Genomic DNA, 22,870 nt, shown 5'->3' on the forward strand with positions numbered 1-22,870 from the left:
CCTGCTTCAGGTTACTTACAAATACGGTTACTTAAAGATTAACTGACATAATAAAATATTCATAAAACATGAATACAATATTAATGTAAATATTAATAAAATAAAATAATAATAAAATATTTGTACAATAATTTTATGTAAATTTATGTTAAGATTTTCAAACGTTAACTTGTTGTAAAATAAATACAACTAAAACCGATATACAAATGAATAAAAACAGTATAGACATTTAAAAAATGACACACAGCAAAATTATTTAAGACAAAAAAAACAAAAAAAAATTAAATAAACACTCAAAATAGAAAAAATAAAACCGAATTCAAACCACTCAGCAACACTGTAGCATGTTGCAATTTCAGCCACCACTCATGTTGTTTCAGAAAATGTACAAATATTTTTTGCATTAATTAAAACTAAATAAAAATGATCAGAATGCATGCATAATATATTATGCAAACAGCTTTATAGAATAAGAGAAAATAAACAAACATAATAATGAACAGTCAAGCATAAGTTACCTGAGAATAAAAATAATACAAAACAACAAATAAATAAAATTCAAATTATGAAAATAATGTAAAACATTTGGTTAACTAAATTTGAAATGAAAGGAATGCATGCATATTGTACAAACAAGACATATTATGCATTACATAAATAAGTAGCATTGCTATTCTCTTTATAGCACTGATGCCTGTTACGACCCAACATGACCCCTATATGTTCTTTACTGGATATGATGATGCATGTGCACATGATCTGTTTGTGGCTCAAAGGTTTGACCACAAGGTGTTTGTCAGGATGGAGCAGATGAGGTCCAATAATAACAGACTCAGCAGACGCTAGGCTTTGATTTGTCAATGTTACACAGCCCTCAGTGCAACATAATCCAGCAGCACAGAACATTCACCGAGCGCCCACTGCACAAACACAACAGGAAGGTCTCCATCCACCCCCTCCTGCAGCACTTCCAGGGGATTTTAATGCTCCGCAGGTGGGAGGTGTGGAAACATCACACCTTTGTGTATCTGCATGTCTGCAAAGAAGCAGAATGAAGAAGATGGCATGCGTTCAAATATCGACGGCCCTCTGAAGAGTGTAAACAGGATTCCCCCGCCAGACGGGATGATGGGATAATCTTAGAGCGTTTGGAGGACTGGCGGAGTGGTACTGCATCGTCCGAGAGGGGAAATATGACATCACTGTTACAGGAGCTCATGAGAGCCAATCAGTGAGGCTAAATACTGTTATTTTGAGACATCAAACCTTTTGGATGAATAAATTTTTTTTTAAATTAAATTAAATTAAATTAAATTAAATTAAATTAATTTAATTTAATTTAATTTAATTTAATTTAATTTAATTTAATTTAATTTAATTTAATTTAATTTAATTTAATTTAATTTAATTTAATTTAATTTAATTTAATTTAATTTAATTTAACTGGTGATTGTTCAAGCATAATTACCTGAGAACACGTGGGAATTAGCAAGACCAAAAAAATAAAATAAAATAAAACACACACACACACACACACACACACACACACACACACACACACATATAAGCATTTAAGTGCTATAATAAATAAAAATTAAAATAAGCTAAAATAAAAATATGCAATGAGCTTTCATTTATATTAAAACAACAAATAAAACAAAACAAGACAAAACAATACAATAAAAACAAAACATATATAATGAGATATTTCAGTGTGTTGCTTGCAATAAAAGTACATGTTATTATACATTTTGCAGTCAGGTGGTATAGTTATGAGATTGACCAAACCTTCACTCCTCAGCTGTGTCGAAGCGTGTTAGTAGTGTGGGTGAGCAGCACAGATGAGGGTTCGGGTGGGTGCTGGTATTTCTGCTGTATCGGAAGGTGTTTCCCCTGTAGATGTCATCGGCAAACACCTCATGACTTCTTCATGCAGAGTTAGGTTTTGCACTATCGCACGCTTCTCTCTCCGGCTGCAGGTAGGAGTCGTGTCTAGAAACTGACCTCCTTCCTTCCTCTGTATACAGAGCTAAATATGTGTGACAAACACAGATCTGTGTGATGAAGCGGCTCAGCAGCGTATGAAGCGTTCGCTCATGAACCCTGGGCTGAAAACAGCAGTCAGCATCAGCATTCAAAGAGTCCTTCTCATCGGAGTGTTTTCTGTTTTCATGAGTAATTCATTTAACTCGGAGTCTGTAAAGTCCATATGCCACATGACTCAACACAGTTCTGTGGTGTTCATTATGGACTAATTAAGCAACAAATAATTCTTTTTCTGCACAGCAGGGTAATGTCACGATGTACTGGATGACTGGTGAAGAACAACTATCATGGATCTCATCAGTGTTTAGGTTAGGCAACAAACACATACCAGATTCTGTTCAAACCATCAAATAAAAATCATCTGAAAACCAAGCAGTTTATTAATAGACTGTGTCTTTTATTGCTTGGGTGTTAAGTTTTCGGTTTTGAAGATGATGTGATATTTCAGTCGGCCTTTTGATTTATTCTTTTCTACTTTTCAAAGCATAATCATGTACTTTTTTACATTTAATAAAAATACTTTTTACATTTTTAAAAATAGTTTTTTTGTTATTTTAAACTGAAGAAATTGCGACTCAAAGACTCTTTTTTTTTAAATAAAAATTGCATTAAAGTAATCAAATGTACAAACAAAGCACTGCACCATATAAACAAAGTAATGAGCATTATTCAGTGAAGATCAGTGAATACTTCTCTCCTTTTCTTTTGTTGTTTGATTAACAGATGCTGACAGACAGCAGATCTAATATACTGACATTCAATTACTTTTCACTTCAGAAATAACTGACTGTGTTTAGTGAGACATTTTGACATATGCAAAGTGCAAATATTTGTCTGTGTTCCATGCAGTTGGGAAACCGCAGCTCAGTGCGCTCTGAACTTTCGAGCGAGAACAGCATGGACACCGACAGTCACGTTACATTCATGTTTTCATAACCGCTGGCCAAAATCAAAAACGAAACTGAAATCAAATCACCTTTGAGAGGAAGGGGGCCTTTCTGGGGCCCTATAACATGTGAACTTTGCATAGAGGGAGGATTGACGACGATTGATTTGTAATGAGCTGAGAATTGGGAGAAACATGACGCAAAACTCTTGAATATTTGGATGATTTGATTTAATTTAGTATTGTTTATTTAGAATGAAATTATTTTGCGAGTTGGACCGATCCGAATGCAGATGTTATCAAGTGAACAGCTTACTGATTCAGTGATTTATTCAGAGTCATTGAATTGGTTTGGTTCGACTTGATTTGATTAATAGTTACTAACATCAAATTTTGTTTTTGAAAAATTGTTTATTGTGAAAGAAAATCATGTTTAGGTTGACTGTAAGTAAATTTTAACTTAAATTTGAGGTAGGCCTATTAATGAGAAGTTTAAGCAAAATAATGGAGCATATAGGCCATAAAATTTACAAATAAATAAAATAAGCTAAATGCTAAAAATAACTATAAAATAAAAGTCTAAAACATCTATATTACAAACGGTTTACACTGTAGCATATATACAAGCTCAAATATATGAAATACCATAAAATGCTCATTTTGATACCATGAGGTCTTCCAGAGATCTGCTCTAAGGCCCTAAGAACTTGAAGATGCTGAAGAATAAATGTATTCACATTCAGAGTTTCTTTTTTTTGTTTTAGGTGGGCAGAATGTGCAAGATTGTGCGTTTCATCTTGAGTTGGCCGTGGAGATTCGCTCTCTCTTGCCATCTTGTCTGTGCCAGCCAGAATCTGGCTCTTCTGAAGATTCCTCTTTAGTTCTTTCAGTGTTTCTGGCTCACCCACTCTCTCTCTATTCTTGAGCTGGAGGCGGGGAGAGACAAATGTGAAGTGACACTGGAGAACGCTGAAGAGCTGAAGGTACAGAGAGTCACTGTCCAGCAGAGAAATGAACAAAATACACTGATACACAGCCCAGCATGCAACTCGATGAGAGAGAGAGAGAGAGAGAGAGAGAGATCAGCAACGTGAACAGGGAAGAATAATCATTGAGCTTTTTTTGGATCCCAAAGATGACTTGAGTAGTTTTTCGTCATGTTAAAATATAAATGTGAACACGTGGAAGTTGCCGTCATGAGGCAAATGAGGTTTTTAGAGCAGTTCAAGTTATTTCAGTGTCAAAAATTCCATTCACTGTCAAAATGTTTTATAAAAGCTTTTTCTTGGTTATGTGAACGCTACATGAACATTCCGTTTTAGAATTTTTCAAACATTATAGGAAATTTACTCTTGAATGTTATCTGAACATTCCTAGACAAGTTTCAGAATTATTAACATTATTGTGCTAAAGTTTTGAGAGTAATATTAAAAATCTTCTCAGAACATTCTGGCAAGCTTCTCAAAGTTACCTGGTCTTTAATAACGTTCTCTAAACATTACCATTACTCCTACACCATTCGCAGAATATTTTATTGCTCAATTTTTTTAGTTGGACTAAACATTTTTAAATGTTAATTTTACTTAAATGTTACTATGTTCACAAAAACGTTCTGAGAACATTCATAAGTAACGTTCATATGATGTTTGCAAAATTATAAAATGAACTATCCCCTTAACATTCACATAAACCAAGAAAACATTTCTTTAAACCGTTTTAAAATCTGGAAGTTTTGAGCGTCTGGAGAACATTGGAACAAACGTTCCATTGATGTTACAAGAAGAATGTTAGTTTGTTTCATTAGTGATGAGCTCATGAGGCTGACAGACATGAATCAGCACGACTGAATCCTCATGCTTCAGTCAGCTACACATACTGTACACTATTAAATGAAGCAAATGGACAAGGGAAGCACATCCTGCTGGTTTCCACTCGGCCACAGAAAGTGCAGTTGGCATCTAATAATGACCTCATTTATCAACTCATCCGCTATTTATAAGCATCACAAGAGCCCAGCGCTGTGAAAGCAGACAGTCTGAATATATATGTTTGATAATCAGAGGCTGGAGCACACACCGTGTAGCGGTCAGACGTGTGCTATTGTGCCAGACGTCTGTGCTAACGCTGTGTAAATCCCTGAGCTGAAAGAGAGCTCGGCCACAGCACTTCTTTTATCTGCTGCGATTCCAGCCACGATAAAGCCTCTGCTGAGGCAGCGCTCTCCTGCTTTTAAAAGAGACGTGTGTGTGTGTGTGTGTGTGTGTTCAGGGAGGGAGAATCCCTGCTAAAGTGCGTTCAGTGTCAGATAAAAGAGAAGAAACAGAAGTGGTCAAACCCGATGACCTGAACCTCTACTGGTGCAGACTGTAAGGGAAATGTCAGCTAAAAAAATAAAAAATAGTGATAATAGTGCAATATTAACCCTTTAAAAGCATGACATATGAAGTAATAGTAAAAAAATCTCTCTCTCTCTCTTTTTTAAAAAAAATGAAACATCTTATTGAAACTTTAGAAAAATAAATAAATTTAAAAAAATTAATTAAAAATCATTTGATATTAAAAATATATATGAAATAGAAAACAATGTTATCTAAAATGTACTTAAATAAAATATACAAATAAAAAATAATTAAAGGCTCCTATAGTGGGAAAATTGAGAGGGAAAAAAAGCTCAATTTTATTCAGAGGCCCAAACTGAGCAAAACTATGCAATTTAGGGCAGATGCTATTATCACCATGGCCAAAACTTGATGAAATTCTGATGCTTGTTATGTAAATCAATGAGACCTTTATAACAGTATAGCAGATACTTACAGAAAATGCTTTGAATATCAGTGGTCATTCTGTATCTGCAATAACTTGTCTCCGTGAGATGAGATTGAAATGATCCAAACATATAATGCAATGCAATCTAGTGCTGATTGAGAGCTGAAGAAATAAATGTTCCCTGAGGAACAGTGAATGTAAAGCTTCTGGAAACAAATGATCAGATTTGAGATGCACTGATTTTTCTACACAACCATTGCATCAAGTAAAGCCAAGCTGAAGAGTCCAGTAAGTGTTTAAATTGAAATATTAGTTTTTCTTACATTTACTTGATAAAAATCAGCAAAGAGACACGTGAAGCACCTACTGAACAACACTTGTAAAATTATACTAAAAGACCTTTTACTTGCTAAAAACCACCCAATCAGACGTCAGAAGGCATGTAGTAGATTATGAATTTCCTCAAAAGTTTGATCAGAAAGTGTGTATCAAATATTCTTAAGCAGACTTAAGAAGTAGACTTTGATATCAGAGCAAGGAGATGCTTTTATATGCATAAAATGTCTATTTGAAACCCAAATGAGATGATGAAGCTAAGCCTTTTGGTGATGGTGTATTTTGCTCTGTTATGTAAAGCACATGACGGGAGCTGCATGTGATGATGATGATGATGATGATGATGATGTGATTACGTAATAATAACATGGCTCTCCTCATCACACTTGGCTCTATTTCTCCTCTGTTTTGTGTGGATTTCGTCTGTTTCGTGTCTCTGTATATCCTGCAGGATCAGACAAAAGCCCCAACGTCTTGAGATGCTGGCGGAGACGGTTTCTTAGCAACGCTAGAAAACACCAGATCTGAAGGAAACCCACTTATTGGACTACAGCATTAGATCTCTCTCGTCTTGCTTTTAATAAGTCATCTTGACCCAGAGCCAAACTGTAATTCGTCACTGATTCCAAATTACATGACAAAAACTGTAGTTAGTAACATTACACATTTCTGGTAATATAGTCAGACTACTTTTTGATTAGTTTTGACTTAACTTGTTTATCACATTGTACCATATTGATATATAGAGTAATATTCTATTTTATTTTACAATATTTGTTGTTATCAGCAACATGAAGTGCAATTAATATAATGCATATTATGCATATATATATTAAGTCAAGTTTTCACAAACTGGGTCTGTGAAGGAACTGCAGGAGGTTTATGAGTTAAACTAAATCATCAAATTATTTAATGAAAACACTTAATTTGAAAATAGTCAAAAAAAATCTCTTATTGATTTTTAAAAAATATTTAATATGTTTATCTTCATGCCATGTGACCTAATCCAAATTCAAATGTGATACTTAATTTTATAAATATTTACTTTAAAATCTCAGCAAATAAAAATGCATTAGGTGACAGAGGATCAAAAACAAGTTGGTCAATTCGTGCATTTTAATGTGTTTTAACGACTAACGGCTAACAAAGTAATACATGCTAAAATAACAGACTGAGTGATAATTCAAATACAAGTTAATGTGTTCATCAACACCCTAGCAACCATTTAGAGAACCCTAGCAACCACCTGGCAAGGTTACATACCCTTCAAATTTCAAACATCTACCCAGATTGGCCAAATTCAGACTGACGTTTAGGAATCACCCGCTTGACTTTCACACGCTCAGAAAACAACAGCATCATTCAGGTTTCAGCTCTAAATCAGGATCCTCTTCACGCACTTCAACAGTCCTCGCATAAACAATACAGTCAGGACGAACTACACATGATTCACTCTCTGCGCACATTTATCAAAGCAACACTTCAGAACATAACTCTCCTTTTTATTATTCATGCAAAAATAGACCATTTTAACCTTAGTTTCAATCAAAAAATGACTTAAGGTTATTTGTGGTGCTTGCTAAGTCAAGCATATTACTCAATTTAATGATTCAAACAAACCTCTTAATAAAAATGAAACACGTAATTGCATAATCATGTGCTTTTTTAAATGCTCTTTAGGGGAAATGAAGGTGGATATAGCTCCAAATGAAAGTTGCCTGAAATATATGAAGAGTTTATTTGCAGAAACAGATTACTCAGTTTTTATAATTTTTTTTTATAAACCATGTTTTTTTTTGTACTTTTTTTATTGTGTTAGTTAGATGTATTTTATTTTAGTTATTATTATTTAATCAAAACAACCCAACTGCAGTTTGATTGATATTAATTGGGATGCAGGTAAAAAAAAAAAAAAAAGAAAAAAAAAAAAGGAGTTATCTGGTTTTTGCAAATTAACTCTTTGCATTTTTTTCTCTTTTATCCTGCAGAAATAAGCAAAACTGATAAACAAAAAGTTGGTAATAAAAACTAAATAAGTATTTTTTTTAAATGACAAACACACAACACAGTCACTAAAACTTTAACCAAACTTAAAAGTGAAAAATATAAATAGGCTATAACATTTAATTCAAAATATCAATAATACTAAGTACACTGCAGCTGCATAACAACACCTTTAAAACCACCACAGCGTCAGTGTTAGCCTATTGTGTTTATGGTCGTTTTTGTAGCCTTAACTAAACGATTTTAAAACATCAATTTACATACTTGAAGTTAGATAAGAATGAACTGCTCTTCTTGGTCTGACTGACGTCTGGATGCTCTCGTGCACGAGCGCGCGCGCATGTGAACTCACCCGGGTTGTGACGTCATCCCGAGGACAAGCTTTCGCGGTCTGACGTCACCATCAACCACGATGCCTTAAATAGAGAAGATTTTGGCATAAGCGCATAATTACAGTAGATGAGTTTAATTTTTTGAAGTCTACGAGCGCCCTCTGCTGGTTATTTGAGTAAGTGCATCTAAAATGACACGGGAGGAATTTTCCGAAATCATCATCACACAGATAAGAGTGAACACATCTGTCAATATCAGTTACATAAAACGGTATCATTAATGAAGGCTTTTAGTAAACACACACACACACACACACACACACACACACACACACATATATATATATATACATATATATATTTAAATGACTGATACTAACTTGAAATGGCCGCAAATTAAATAGTTTTGATACGTTGTTTATTATAATAAAACATTTAAAAACCTTAAAACATCTAAAACATTAAAAACATAAAATGTTTGACAACTTAAAAGTTCAATTTGGAAAAGTTCCAAAATAAGTGGTCTTTTAAAGTAGAAAAAAGATATTAAAATATTTATGGCTTTGCAACATAAAAGCACCACAAACTACTTTATTTTTTCAATAAATGGCCTATTATAATAGAAGACATATTATTAAAGTATTTTATGTCTCTGTAATTTAAAAGGTACACAATATTGTAGTTCTTAATAAATTGTTATAAAACTCACTGTACAACTGAACACAATTATTAGACTGTGCTAAGATATTTAACATGTAAATGTTTAAATGATACTAGTTAGTACATCAACTATGAAATACATATAAAAATTATTATTCTTAATAATAATAAAATTGAAATACAAAAACTAAATAAAATAACACTATGAAAAAATGAGTGTAAAAAAATTAATAAAGAAATAAAAAATAAAATGTAAAATCTTAAGCTTTGAATAAAGTTAATGAAAAATAACAATAAAATAAATAATAAAATATAAATACAATAAAAAGTATAAACATAAAAAATAAACAAAAATAAAAAGGAAATGAAACACTGAAACGGGAAAAAAAATAAAAAAAAATAAACAAAGGCATAAAAGCTAAATTAAAACATCATTACTAGAATAACCCTGACACAATAACGTAAATCAATACTGACACGTGCAAAGAAAAGAGAAGCAGGAGTTCGGTGTTCTTCATTTATTTGGTGATATGTCACAGGTGATAATAAACTTACAGAAAGTTATTTCTGTATCACAAATAAAGCATCATCTGTACAAAGACACAATAATCCAAAACAAAAACAAAACCAACAAAGATCACCTGGAGTGAAAACGCTTTAAAAAGAGCCTGGGGTAAAAAAAGAAAAGAAAAGAAAAAGAAACCGAGCTAAAGAACACTGAACGTGATGCATGTGGAGTTTGATCCCTGCTTCGGAGGCAGATGCATGACTAAAGACAGCGTCGAGCTCCGGGACGAATCTAAAACCTCTGAATATGGCACATTCACTCCAAGAGAAAGAAAGACAAACCATGGTAGGAATGCAACAGTCGGGCTCAACATCCCTCAAACTCCATCTGCAAGACCCGCTTGGAAAGGCACGTGGTATTTTTTAATAGTTCCTGTCGATGTGAGCACATTCAAACACGCTGTGTGAGCGACCGAACGCCCGCAGAACAAAGACACGTGGGCTATGGGGTAACTGCATTTCTCTACAAGTACAAAAGGAAATCGGTTCTTGGTTATATACAGAAGTGACGTTTACACGCTAATCTACTCTCAGACTATTTGGCTCGTTAATCGTACATCTAGTCTGATGTAACAGTGGCAGACGAGAGTCAAGCAACTACAAAAGTACATGTTTCCTGCTACAGGTTTACTACGCCTAGATCTACAGTTTCCTCAGAGTAATATTAAATGTGACGCTCGCTATGATGTACACGCGTCGGTATCGTTCAAATAAATTAAACATTATAACCATCAAACACGTATGAAATGCAGGACCAAATTAAGATTCATAGTGAAATTGTTCCCGGACACAGTTTTTAAATAATACAACATTTGACCTCAACTCCAACATCCTTCATTCGTTTAATAAAAATGTCATAAAATACAAGTAACATCAGAAATATTAAACCCTTTTAAGTTTTGTGTGTGAGTGAAACTTGGGAAAAATGTCCAGGTTGTGTTCAAAATGTTAAGAAATCAAAATATTTTAGTTTTGGGACAGCATATTCTATATTCTCATTACTATAACGTGTCGGTTAAAATTGTATTTCAATCAGGCAGTTCATTAAATACTATTACGTACAAATACTAATAAATTAAAAAAAATATTTTTGGGGATAACAGTGAGAACGAGATTGTTTTTTTGCACTTAGGTCATGAGAATCTGGGGTAAAATGTTTTGTTTGTGTCATGAAAATAACATCACAATGCAAAATATGTAAAACAGGGTTATTGTTAGGTAAAAGACATTTTTACCAATTTTAAGAGGAAAAAAATTATTTGGATTTGATAATAATTTGTTTTTATATCATCAAGTGTCCTCCGCTACAGCAGGGGGCGCTGCTGGGGGATAAAAATGAATACAATTAATAAAACAATGGTCTAAATCGTTAAGAGGCTGATGTGATTTCCTCGTTTTGAAAAGTAAACAGTCATTTCTAAAACATCCCACAATGCACTTCAGCGCAATATTGTCCGTCCTCTCGCAACAATCACAACACAAATTCATAAAGGTTAAACAAATAGAAACCAAATGTGTAGAATAGGGGATTTGTTAAGCAATATTATATATATTTATATATATATTTTTCCATAATTTGGGCTGGGGGTGATCTAGATTTTATAAAATTTTGCTTGTAATCAACTTACATCCTCCGCTACAGCAGGGGGCGCTGATGAAGGGTAAAAATATTATAAAATTCAATTAAAACAATGGCCTAAATGGTTCAGAGGCTGATGAGATTTTCTCTTAGTGAGGAATAAAAGTAAACAGTCATTTCTAAAACATCCCACAATGCACTTCAATCCAATATTGGCCGTCATTTCGCAGCGATCGCAACACAAATCCATAAAAAAACGAAACCGTCAGTGTGGCGAGGCGATACTGACTGAAGGATGGAGTGAGGTTTCTGGGTCATTCTCGACCGTTACTTAAAGATGAAGTTGAGGAGGACCTGGAGGAAGATGAGGAAGAGGATGATGGCCACGTCTCTTTGCGTCAGGAATGAACTTTCTGTCGACGACTGACTCGCCACTCGACTCCTCAAAGTGTTGACGCTCCTAGATTCGAGACCAGACAAACCAAAGTTAATATTCTCATCATCTCAAGTGTTTATTGATACATTCTAGATATAATAATCAGGGATGTAACAAAATTGAAATCTCACGGTAGTATAATAAGTAATAAGTCTACGATACGATATTTATTGCGATAATTTAAAAAAATTAAAAAACAAAGGATTGGAAAAATTTTTCAATTGTGTACATTTTCAAATTGTGCACTTTAAGAGTGCAAAATTTAGAGCTCCAACCCATGACCTTAACTAAAAAATGTAACAGTGAATTGATTTTCCTGAACTTTAAAGGGGACTCAACCCTCTATTCTTTCTCAGTCTAAATTACATTCACACTGGTGTTTTAGGAAGAGCTTCGCTTTGAAACGTGGAGCAAAAACTGACTTGATGAAGGGATTATTAATCCATATTGTGCTTTCGTTACTGTGCCAAAGCATAACGGCCCAAAACACAACTTTAAAGACCTTTTATGTAACAATAAGCAGTAAATATATTTTTAAAACAACACTTTTTGCCCATAAGACCTATCGTTTTATATTGTCATGTGACCGCGATAATATCATTACATTCCTAAAAATAACACATTCATTAAGTATGAGGTAATAAGAAGTGTTTTACCTGTTAATGTCTTCCTGTGTTTGTCTGATCGACTCAATGGCACTTTGGATTTCACTCAGATCTGTTCCTTTCTTTCGGAGGCGGCTGTTGTGTTTGCTCTTGTGCCCTGAATGAAAGATCATGATGAGTCTGTTGAGTGTTATAAGCATGTTTGTGTGTGTGTGTGTGTTTGACGTACTCTCGCTGCCTGAAGAGTCCTGGCGGTCCGGCTCTGGAGACGAGCAGCCACTTTCTGGACTTTTAGGTTTGTCACTCTTATGTTTCCGCTTGGGTCCCGTCACCTGATCAAACACACACACACATACACACACACACACATACACACACACACACACATACACACACACACACACACACCGACAAGAGCAGGACATTCACGTTTCAGTCTTTATGTCATAGTTAAGACAGTCTGGATTGTGTATGTGATTCACAGGCATTTTTGAAAGGCTTCAAAGAGGGTCCAAAATGAACTTTTTTAATCTGCAAATTAGGAAAGTACAACTTTACCAGCCATACACATGAAATACTGGCCATTAAGCTTTATATTGGGTACAAAAAGGTTTTATTATCCCTATAATAATGGGATTATTAAGCAGTTTTTCCTCTTCTATATTTTTGCAAGTTGCAAATTTGATTTCTATTTTTTTTATTAGATTATTTATTTAAAAGCAAATATATAATTTTTTTTGTAATTTCTGTTATTACATTTATTTATTTAAATCTTAAATTTATTTTTTGAATGAATATGTAATTTCTAATTATTTTATTTGCTATTTATTGTGTAAGTTTAATTTCAAATAATTTTTATTCATTTTTAAATTTGTTATTTAGATGCATATTTAATTAACTATTTATTTAATTTAATTTAATTAACTAATTATTTAATTAGTTGCATTTTTTTTTAATTTAAATTAAATGCATTGTATGATCTTTTTTTAACATTACATGTATTATTTGTTTGAATTCAAATTTTTTTCTAATCATTTTTTTATTTATGTTTTTTATTTAACCGCACATTTCATTTTCATTTTCATTTTTATTATTTAAATATTTTTATTACATTTACATTTATTAAGTAAATGCTAATTTAATTTCTAATAATTAATTGTTTACATTTGTTACTGAAAGGCAAATATAATTTTAAAACCTTTTTTTTTCATTTATTTAAATCTTTCAGAATAACACTAAAAATAAACTAGCGTTTCCAAAGATTTCCAGAAGTTTTACAAAGATTCACAAACCAAAGTTAATTCTGGATCCTAGTTGCAAAGAGCATGCCTGATGCAACCAAAAAAAACAAAAAAACAAAGAAAGATGACATGCATGCATGCAAAAGTCACTTGCAAATGTCAAAGAGCACAAAGAAAAAACAAAAGCTGAAAATGAGACAGCGGTCATGTGACCAGGTGAGGCAGCAGATGATTGGTTGCTTTGCACAATGGTAATTGGTTGGTTGAAGAAAGGACAGAGAGCGCAGGCAGCGGCAGACGGTGATGAGATGGAAGCAGAGAGAGGGATTGTGGGTAGAACGAGCGAGGGGAGGGACGGGGACAGAAGGACGTACCTGGCTCAGGTAATTGTCCCTCCGGGAGCCCTGCTGGGTACTGAGACTAACTACACTGGCAGAACGTACCATAGGCGTCCTGTGGCGCACTTTGGTCTGAATACAGCCGTCTTTCTCGAACTGAATCAGATCGTTGAGCGGATCCCACGGACGAGTGCTAGGACACAGAGAAACACACCGTCCTCACAGTAAACAATGCACTTCTTGTCCAGCAGGGGGCAGCAGGTGTTAAGCCTGTTTCACACATACTCCATCTGCGGTGCATATTTTTTTTAGCACCCATGTCAACTCATTATTACAATTAGATAAAGCCTACTATGTTTCACAGTTAGCACATATGGCTTTTTGACTAAGTTTAAAACAAAGAAAAGTGCACTTTTAGATGAACAAGCCATTATGGCATTCATGGAAGTAGAAAAACAAAGTTATTAATGAACCGCAGAATTGCTTTTATTGAAGATTTAAATATAAAGGAAAAGACACGACAGTGTGACTGTTTGTGTCAGTGGTAAAAGTTTTTGATGGTCTACTACTTTTAAACATAAGGAAAGTAAACCATAGGATGTTTAAATGTTTGTTTTCCACTTGCTTAAGTAACTTTATATATAAAATGGAAGTAAAGCGCATTGAATAAAACGTTGTTCATATATTCATTGCATGTGAATGTGAACAAAGCTATGAAAGATTGTACTTCTGTACAGTGTAAAAACAAAATCACAATGCTGAAGAAGTATTTTCAGTAACAACGTTTGGATTTGAAATTGAAATGATGGATAAATGTGACCATGCACCACAAAACCAGTCATACGGGTGAATTTAGCGAAATTGAGATTTGTACATCATATATAAATAAGCTTTCCATTGATGTATGGTTTATTAGGATCGGACAATACTTGGCCCGAGATGCAGCTATTTAAAAAAAATCTGGAATCTGAGGGTGCAAAAAAAATCAAATATTGAGAAAACCGCCTTTAAAGTTGTCCAAATGAAGCTCTTAGCAATGCATATTACTAATCAAAAGTTACGTTTTGATATATTTATGGTAGGAAATTTATTAAATATCTTCATGGAACATGATCTTTACTTAATATGCTAATGATTTTTGGCATAAAAGAAAAATGGCTAATTTTGGCCCATACCATGTAGCATTGCTTCTGACTGGTTTTGTGCTCCAGGGACACAAAGGTTGTGTTTGTGGCAAACAGCTGCACAGCATACACAACACGCAGACTGCATACGCTCTGCAGAAGGAGTATTGTGAAAGGAGCAGGCAGGCGTGACTTACTCGGCGTAGCGGTAATGCCACTCTCCGGTGGCCGGGTCCTGATCGAACAGAGCGGGCATCCACTCCTCACACTTGGCCTTGCGCTCACGGGCCGCCTTCCTCTGAGCCTCCTCCAGGATGAACTTCTCATTGGTCGCCTCCGTCTGGTCCTTGTTATTGATGGCCCGAGTCACATGTTGCCACAGCCTGAAGATGACAGAGAAAGACTAATGAAAATGTGTCCGTTTTCCTAATTAAGTTTATTTCTCCTGTTACTGAGCGTTAGAGATCACGCAGAGCCCTATAAACTCCCTTTGTTTTGTAGTAGATTTGATTTAAAATACATTTTAACGATACCTTTTTTTTTTTCAGTTTTCCATTCCATTTTTTATTTACATTTATAATAATCATACATTTATTAATTTTAAACAACAATTAAAGATTTAATAATAAATAAAAAAAATCTGGATTTTCTTTTTTTTTTTGTTCAATGTTTCTGGATTTCCATTTTCCTTTATTTATTCCATTGTTTTCCATTTACATTTTTCTGAATTCCAATTTTAATGATAATTAAAAAATATATAAAATCATATTTCTTTTCTCTAGATTGCTTTTTAAGGGTTATATGAAAAAAAAACAGCATGTCAAATTAATTCAACTTTTCCCAAGTTCTGTTTTATTTTTTATTTTCCTAAAATTCCTAATATTTTTTATAAAAAAATTGTTTAATAAAATATTAATAATTGAAAACTAAAGTGAATTCAAATAATTTATTAATTTACTAAAACTTTGATAATAATAGAGCCTTATGAAACATATTCGGAGATTCTGTGTTGTCCATATAATTTTTTTTCCGGATTTTTGATTTAATACAAATTTAATAAAAACTGAATGCATAAAACCATTCTTAATTTAATTTATACTAAAAAATAGTTTTATTTCCTTTCCTTTTTAAAATTATAGCATGGATGAAAAATCTTAGTATAAATAATATTATTATTATTTTTAGTAGTAGTATTTTTCCAGTTTATTAGTCTTTTCGTGGATTATTCTTCACAAACACTAGTTAATTTCACCATTTGGTTCATTATACAGCCCTACTTTTGATTTATTCATCAAAAATGGCCCAATTCCCATCACATTTGAGGTTTTCTGCTCTGTGTAAATGAGGTGAAGAGTCCGGTTACCTCTCGGACTCAAAGTCGCTCTGTTCTTCAGGAGGGACGGTGCAGCGGATCAGACGGCTCTGTCTCAGCTCCGGCGTCGGGTTCCAGAACATCTCCATCTCACCCGTCTTCTTATCACTGATGAAGACTTCACTGTCCTGTAAAACACACACACACACACACACACACACACACAATGACATCTGGCCTCTAAAAGACATCTAAGAAACTAACTAGAGCCCGACCGATATATCGGCCGGCCGATATTATCGGTCGATATAAGCTAATTGCATTTAAATCGGCATCTGCATTTATAACGGCCGATGAAACATGAGAAACAGAGTCTCATGCTTCACTCATGTTATGAGTGTTGCATAGTGTGCCCACCAGAGGGAGCTCTGCAGCTCCAGAGTTAACAATAGCGCCAGAAGTCCACTACAGAAGAAAGCGATCAGCCAGGCCACGGAGATGTACTGTTTTGACGGTGAGTCTGTCGTTCATCATGTGAAATGATTGTAGATTTAGTTCATACCCTGTATATAAAAACTGTGTGGTAGGTCTAGCTAACGGTCCTATCATTATCACTTCTAAATATTCTGTAACATCACTTACAGCCGCTAATGCATTGCTATATTAGATTAGCCACAAAGCTAATACCATGTTTATCAGTGGAAGAGCACGAACGTTAATAGGAGGTCAAACTATAACGTTAGCGTTTAACTTATTCTTATTCCATTGCGGTGTGTTTCCCACATAATGACCGCGTAATTGGGCCTTTCACACAGTACGCGGTATGCACGGCGCTTGCCGCTGGGTTCAGTGTTGCCCTTCAGATACAACGCGATTTGCGCTGCGCTATGGCGTAGGCGGAGTTTTAAAAACGTTTAGCGGGAGCTCTTTCATAGTCTGTTGTTCCTCCTTTCGGTCAGCAGCAAACATGTATCTGTCCCGTTGTAAGAAGCGAGCGATAGCGCTAGTCCTGCTGATGAGAATTAAGAGAGAAGCAAGGAAGACGAGGCTACCCTCAGGTCCAGAGAACAATTTGGTGAATTCAGGCTGGTTACGTTACTCTAACGCTAATATAGCTTCCTTTTTAGCAGGCCCCTTAAATGCTTGCTATTAACTTGTTTGAAGGTGGTTCTTCTTAAAATTGACAGCGGTGTGTTCATGACACTAACGTTGACCATTCAACTTCGAATTGATTCCGTAATCTTCCGGTAATAGTAGGCAAGACGATGTTTTGATTCAGACTGCACAAAGAGAAGAGGAGAAGATATACGGGTCTGTTGTGAACAGAGGTGGAAAGAGTACAAAAATATTCTACTCAAGTAAAAGTACCATTACATTAATGAAATTTTACTTAAGTACAAGTAAAAGTACCAGTCTAAAAATCTACTCAAGTAAAAGTAAAAAGTAGCTCATTTAAAATTTACTCAGAGTAAAAATTACTTAGTTACATTTTAACAGTGGGAGGGAGTCAAAAATGGGACAGGCCAAGGTTGTCAAACTCAGTTCCTGGAGGGCCACAGTCCTGCACAGTTTAGATATAACCCTAATTAAACACACCTGATCCAGCTAATCTAATCATTTAGGTTTATTTGAAAACTACATGATATGTGTGCTGGAGCAGGGTTAGAACTAAACTCTGCAGGGCTACGGCCTTCCAGGAACTGAGTTTGACACCCCTGGGATAGGTCTATTAATCTCAAACTACAACCCGATTCCGGAAAAGTTGGGACGTTTTTAAAATTTTAATAAAATGAAAACTAAAGGAATTTCAAATCACATGAGCCAATATTTTATTCACAATAGAACATAGATAACGTAGCAAATGTTTAAACTGAGAAATTTTACACTTTTATCCACTTAATTAGCTCATTTAAAATTTAATGCCTGCTACAGGTCTCAAAAATGTTGGCACGGGGGCAACAAATGGCTAAAAAAGCAAGCAGTTTTGAAAAGATTCAGCTGGGAGAACATCTAGTGATTAATTAAGTTAATTGATATCAGGTCTGTAACATGATTAGCTATAAAAGCTTTGTCTTAGAGAAGCAGAGTCTCTCAGAAGTAAAGATGGGCAGAGGCTCTCCAATCTGTGAAAGACTGCGTAAAAAAATTGTGGAAAACTTTAAAAACAATGTTCCTCAACGTCAAATTGCAAAGGCTTTGCAAATCTCATCATCTACAGTGCATAACATCATCAAAAGATTCAGAGAAACTGGAGAAATCTCTGTGCGTAAGGGACAAGGCCGGAGACCTTTATTGGATGCCCGTGGTCTTCGGGCTCTCAGACGACACTGCATCACTCATCGGCATGATTGTGTCAATGACATTACTAAATGGGCCCAGGAATACTTTCAGAAACCACTGTCGGTAAACACAATCCGCCGTGCCATCAGCAGATGCCAACTAAAGCTCTATCATGCAAAAAGGAAGCCATATGTGAACATGGTCCAGAAGCGCCGTCGTGTCCTGTGGGCCAAGGCTCATTTAAAATGGACTATTTCAAAGTGGAATAGTGTTTTATGGTCAGACGAGTCCAAATTTGACATTCTTGTTGGAAATCACGGACGCCGTGTCCTCCGGGCTAAAGAGGAGGGAGACCTTCCAGCATGTTATCAGCGTTCAGTTCAAAAGCCAGCATCTCTGATGGTATGGGGGTGCATAAGTGCATACGGTATGGGCAGCTTGCATGTTTTGGAAGGCTCTGTGAATGCTGAAAGGTATATAAAGGTTTTAGAGCAACATATGCTTCCCTCCAAACAACGTCTATTTCAGGGAAGGCCTTGTTTATTTCAGCAGGACAATGCAAAACCACATACTGCAGCTATAACAACAGCATGGCTTCGTCGTAGAAGAGTCCGGGTGCTAACCTGGCCTGCCTGCAGTCCAGATCTTTCACCTATAGAGAACATTTGGCGCATCATTAAACGAAAAATACGTCAAAGACGACCACAAACTCTTCAGCAGCTGGAAATATATAAGGCAAGAATGGGACCAAATTCCAACAGCAAAACTCCAGCAACTCATAGCCTCAATGCCCAGACGTCTTCAAACTGTTTTGAAAAGAAAAGGAGATGCTACACCATGGTAAACATGCCCCGTCCCAACTATTTTGAGACCTGTAGCAGAAATCAAAATTGAAATGAGCTCATTTTGTGCATAAAATTGTAAACTTTCTCAGTTTAAACATTTGCTATGTTATCTATGTTCTATTGTGAATAAAATATTGGCTCATGTGATTTGAAAGTCTTTTAGTTTTCATTTTATTACAATTTAAAAAACGTCCCAACTTTTCCGGAATTCGGGTTGTAGTTGTTTTTAATTAAAGGAATCGGTTATTTAGAATAATAATACATTTGGGCTGTTGCCAGGGAAATCTGTATCAACAAACTCATCTTTTAATGCAGAGGAAATGCAGAAGATTCATTGGAAGTGGCATTTAGATGTATTACACTGTGTAGTGCTGGACAAGAATGCATTTAACCTGCAGTTACAAATGCATGAATAATGTTTTGATATACAAGACATAAAATGTTGAATACTCATTTGAAATGATAAGAAATTAATTATTTAAAAAAATCAAAAGATACTTTAAATGTGATATTAAAATGGCCAGTATGTGTCAGCAAGTCACTGTTAATAAGTGAGTCATTGCGATTGAACCGAATCATTTAAACGTTTGATTCATTCAGAAACGAAACACTGTCACGTTGCTCAGAGACGCAAAACTGTGCTTTGGTGGCTGTGTTTGGAATTATTTTCTGTTGTAGAAATAGAGCTAAAAAGGCAATATGGTGTCTAAAACGCAAGTCTCTTAATTAACTTGTTTACTGAACTGTTATATATATATATGTATGTATATATTCATGATGATTTTTGGAGGAAACGATGGCATTCTTTGTGTGATTTTGATTTAATATATGAAATTATATAAATATGTGAATTTTCTGCCCCTATATCTTCAATTTTGTGATCATTCTAAATGCATTTTAGGAGACTGAATCACACAGTGAAAGAACGCATTATAAATGCGCGCGCACATCATTAAAACAAAAATAGCACACTCCTCACCACGGTCTTTTTAGCTAATTTGTGCAAAACCTCTTGTTAAAATGTCAAAGCTTCATTTTAACCACCAATGCAACGATGCAATTATTTAGCTTACCTCTACATTCTTGCGAAGGGTTGATGTCTTGTCGAGATTTTATAAGCTGCTAGTTTGGTCTTCCTAGGCAAGTACAGCTTACACTGCATAATAGAGCATACATATGGCCAGGGGTTCACTTCATTTCCTTCGGGTTCAACTTCAGAATATGACGGGGTTTCGTTTTCAGCGGTGTCTGCACCACTAACGCCTGTTTTGTCCGTCTGCATCTTTCTTGTGATTTTAGCGCCAGTTTGCCCTCCTGCCCATTATTTACTGCCGTAGTTTCCAGGGAGCGATTTATTTTCTTTATTTTTATTTTTTTTTACTCAGTAATTAATGTGTTTTAAAATGTAGCGAAGTACAATACTTCAAACAAAATATACTTAAGTAAAAGTAAAATTACAAATTTAAAAAATTACTTTAAAAAGTATTAGTACACAAAAAAGCTACTCAATTACAGTAACGCGAGTAAATGTAATTCGTTACTTTCCACCTATGGTTGTGAATGTGTCTGCGAGAGCAAATATAGTGTAGTTACAGTAACTACAGTAGGTGCGTCAGAAATGATTAAACCAGAGGGGACATGTAAATAAATGTGAGCTGAACAAGCGCTTTTTAAAAAAATTTTTTTACATATTGTTTCAAAGCAGCTTTACAGACATAACAGGAAAATGTTGAAATAATATTGTTAAATATAAGTAGGTAATACCTATTACTTGACAAATAAAAAAATATATATATATTTCTCATTTTTGCCTATGTAGGAGATCCCAGTTTATTATTATTATAATTCTAATGATGACATGAGTAATGATACATGGTGATATTATTAATACACATGCTTGTTCTTTCTCCGTCTCTCTTTCTGCCTACAGATGGCTGAAAAAGGTGAATGTTGTAGCAGCAAAGTGTGGGACTACTTCTGCAAATACTTTAACTTTAGTATTATAATTTATTTACAGTAAACACACAGAGTGTTAAAACCAGCTTCAACTGGAAGAAAGTAAAAGTGTTAAATGTTTAAAACCAGACTGTTTTTTGATCATTAAAAAATATATACTTTTGATGTGCAATTGTTTAGTCATTGAGACTGTAATCTAAGGCTTTTTTTTAACATAGTCCATTCTGGAAAATGGTTTATACAGCCCACATACATAGAATAGGCAGATATTTTGCTATTGAATGTTGTGTAAGTGCAGTTTATAGGAAATGGGTCTAATATCCAGATTATTTTTAAAATCAAAATATCGGCTTATAAATCGGCTCTTTTCGAGTTAATATCGGGATCGGCATCGGCCCCCAAAAATCCATATCGGTCGGGCTCTAAAACTAACATAATTAGATCTGCTTGAAAATAGTCTTGCTTTGCTAGATTTGTCACTATTCTGGCTAAGAACCGCCTACTTTTACAATTTGATTGACATGTAATGTGACCAAACACTTTTTCAGATTTCTAAGTAATATTTACAGCTGATTTCTACTGGTTATTATGTGCAGGCGGTCTGGTTTTTGACTGTTGTACTCACCCAGTGCCCCTCAAGTGTCGCCAGCACCTCCTTCCCGAGCTTGATCTTCCCGCTGATCTGATTCACGCTATCACTGCTGCCGAGGAACGGCTAATGGACAGAGAAATATCACGCCATTGAATCGAGTCACATGAAGCATCGCTCATTTGTGGATGTTGTGCCGTTATCGGTGTGGTATACGAATCTGATGTGTGTGGCCTTTCTGTCTGCGCCCCACTGTTCTTCTAAATGTCACAAAAGCTTGTAAACGCACGTATAAACACACAGACCTTGAGTCTGAACTCCAGCTGAGCGCTGTAGCCCGTCTTCTCACAGGTGATGGACACCTGACCGCCCATCTCCAGAGTCATCGTCCCGTACAGGATCCCTGAGACACACACACACACACACACCCCATGTGTGTTAATCTGTGACTTATCTGAGTGTTAGTGAATACACCGGTGTGTGTATGTGTAAGAGTTATTTTATTTGCACTTGCTCTCTTATAAAATTGTCTTACAATAACCAGTGTTGGGGAGTAACTAGTTACATGTAACGGCGTTACGTAATTTAATTACAAAATAAATGTAACAGTAATCAGTTACAGTTACTAAGAAAAAATGAGTAATTAAATTACAGTTACTTATGAAAATTGTAACGATTACAAAGAGGATTACATTTGAATATTTACACACATCCACATACAGCTTATTTCTTTCCCAAATTGCACTAAGACATATGACCCATAATCACCGAGACGCGGAAAACACATTCGTAGAATCCAGTCATAAAAATGAAATTCAGCCTATAACGCGGACGCAATATGCCACATTTTGGACGAATAAATCAAAAGTAGGTCAGTACACTTGAATCAAAACCCGATATGGACTGATGTCTGTGAATATTAATCCGCAAAAAGACTGAATATGAATTCTGCACGTTCTGCGTGTCTG

The 22,870-nt window shown here is 35.0% G+C and overlaps 1 protein-coding gene across 5 annotated transcripts in view; it reads right to left on the reverse strand.

Annotated features, from left to right (window-relative positions):
* Positions 1-10,684: 10,684 nt before the first annotated feature.
* Positions 10,685-22,870, reverse strand: part of LOC132105482 (oxysterol-binding protein-related protein 8-like) — a 73,662-nt gene continuing 61,476 nt past the window's right edge. For 3 of the 5 annotated variants that reach the window (XM_059510619.1, XM_059510622.1, XM_059510620.1), the window contains 8 exons: positions 22,208-22,305; positions 21,939-22,028; positions 16,284-16,420; positions 15,118-15,303; positions 13,833-13,989; positions 12,447-12,549; positions 12,269-12,374; positions 10,685-11,636 (listed from right to left, as the gene is read on the reverse strand). In XM_059510619.1, coding sequence (XP_059366602.1) covers positions 11,504-11,636; positions 12,269-12,374; positions 12,447-12,549; positions 13,833-13,989; positions 15,118-15,303; positions 16,284-16,420; positions 21,939-22,028; positions 22,208-22,305 — 1,010 coding nt within the window. In that variant the 3' untranslated portion in view covers positions 10,685-11,503. The remainder of the gene's footprint in view (positions 11,637-12,268; positions 12,375-12,446; positions 12,550-13,832; positions 13,990-15,117; positions 15,304-16,283; positions 16,421-21,938; positions 22,029-22,207; positions 22,306-22,870) is intronic. The other 2 variants (XM_059510621.1, XM_059510623.1) reach the window with 1 other exon arrangement.

This window comes from Carassius carassius, chromosome 26 (assembly GCF_963082965.1).
Source record: "Carassius carassius chromosome 26, fCarCar2.1, whole genome shotgun sequence".
Lineage (NCBI taxonomy): Eukaryota > Metazoa > Chordata > Actinopteri > Cypriniformes > Cyprinidae > Carassius > Carassius carassius.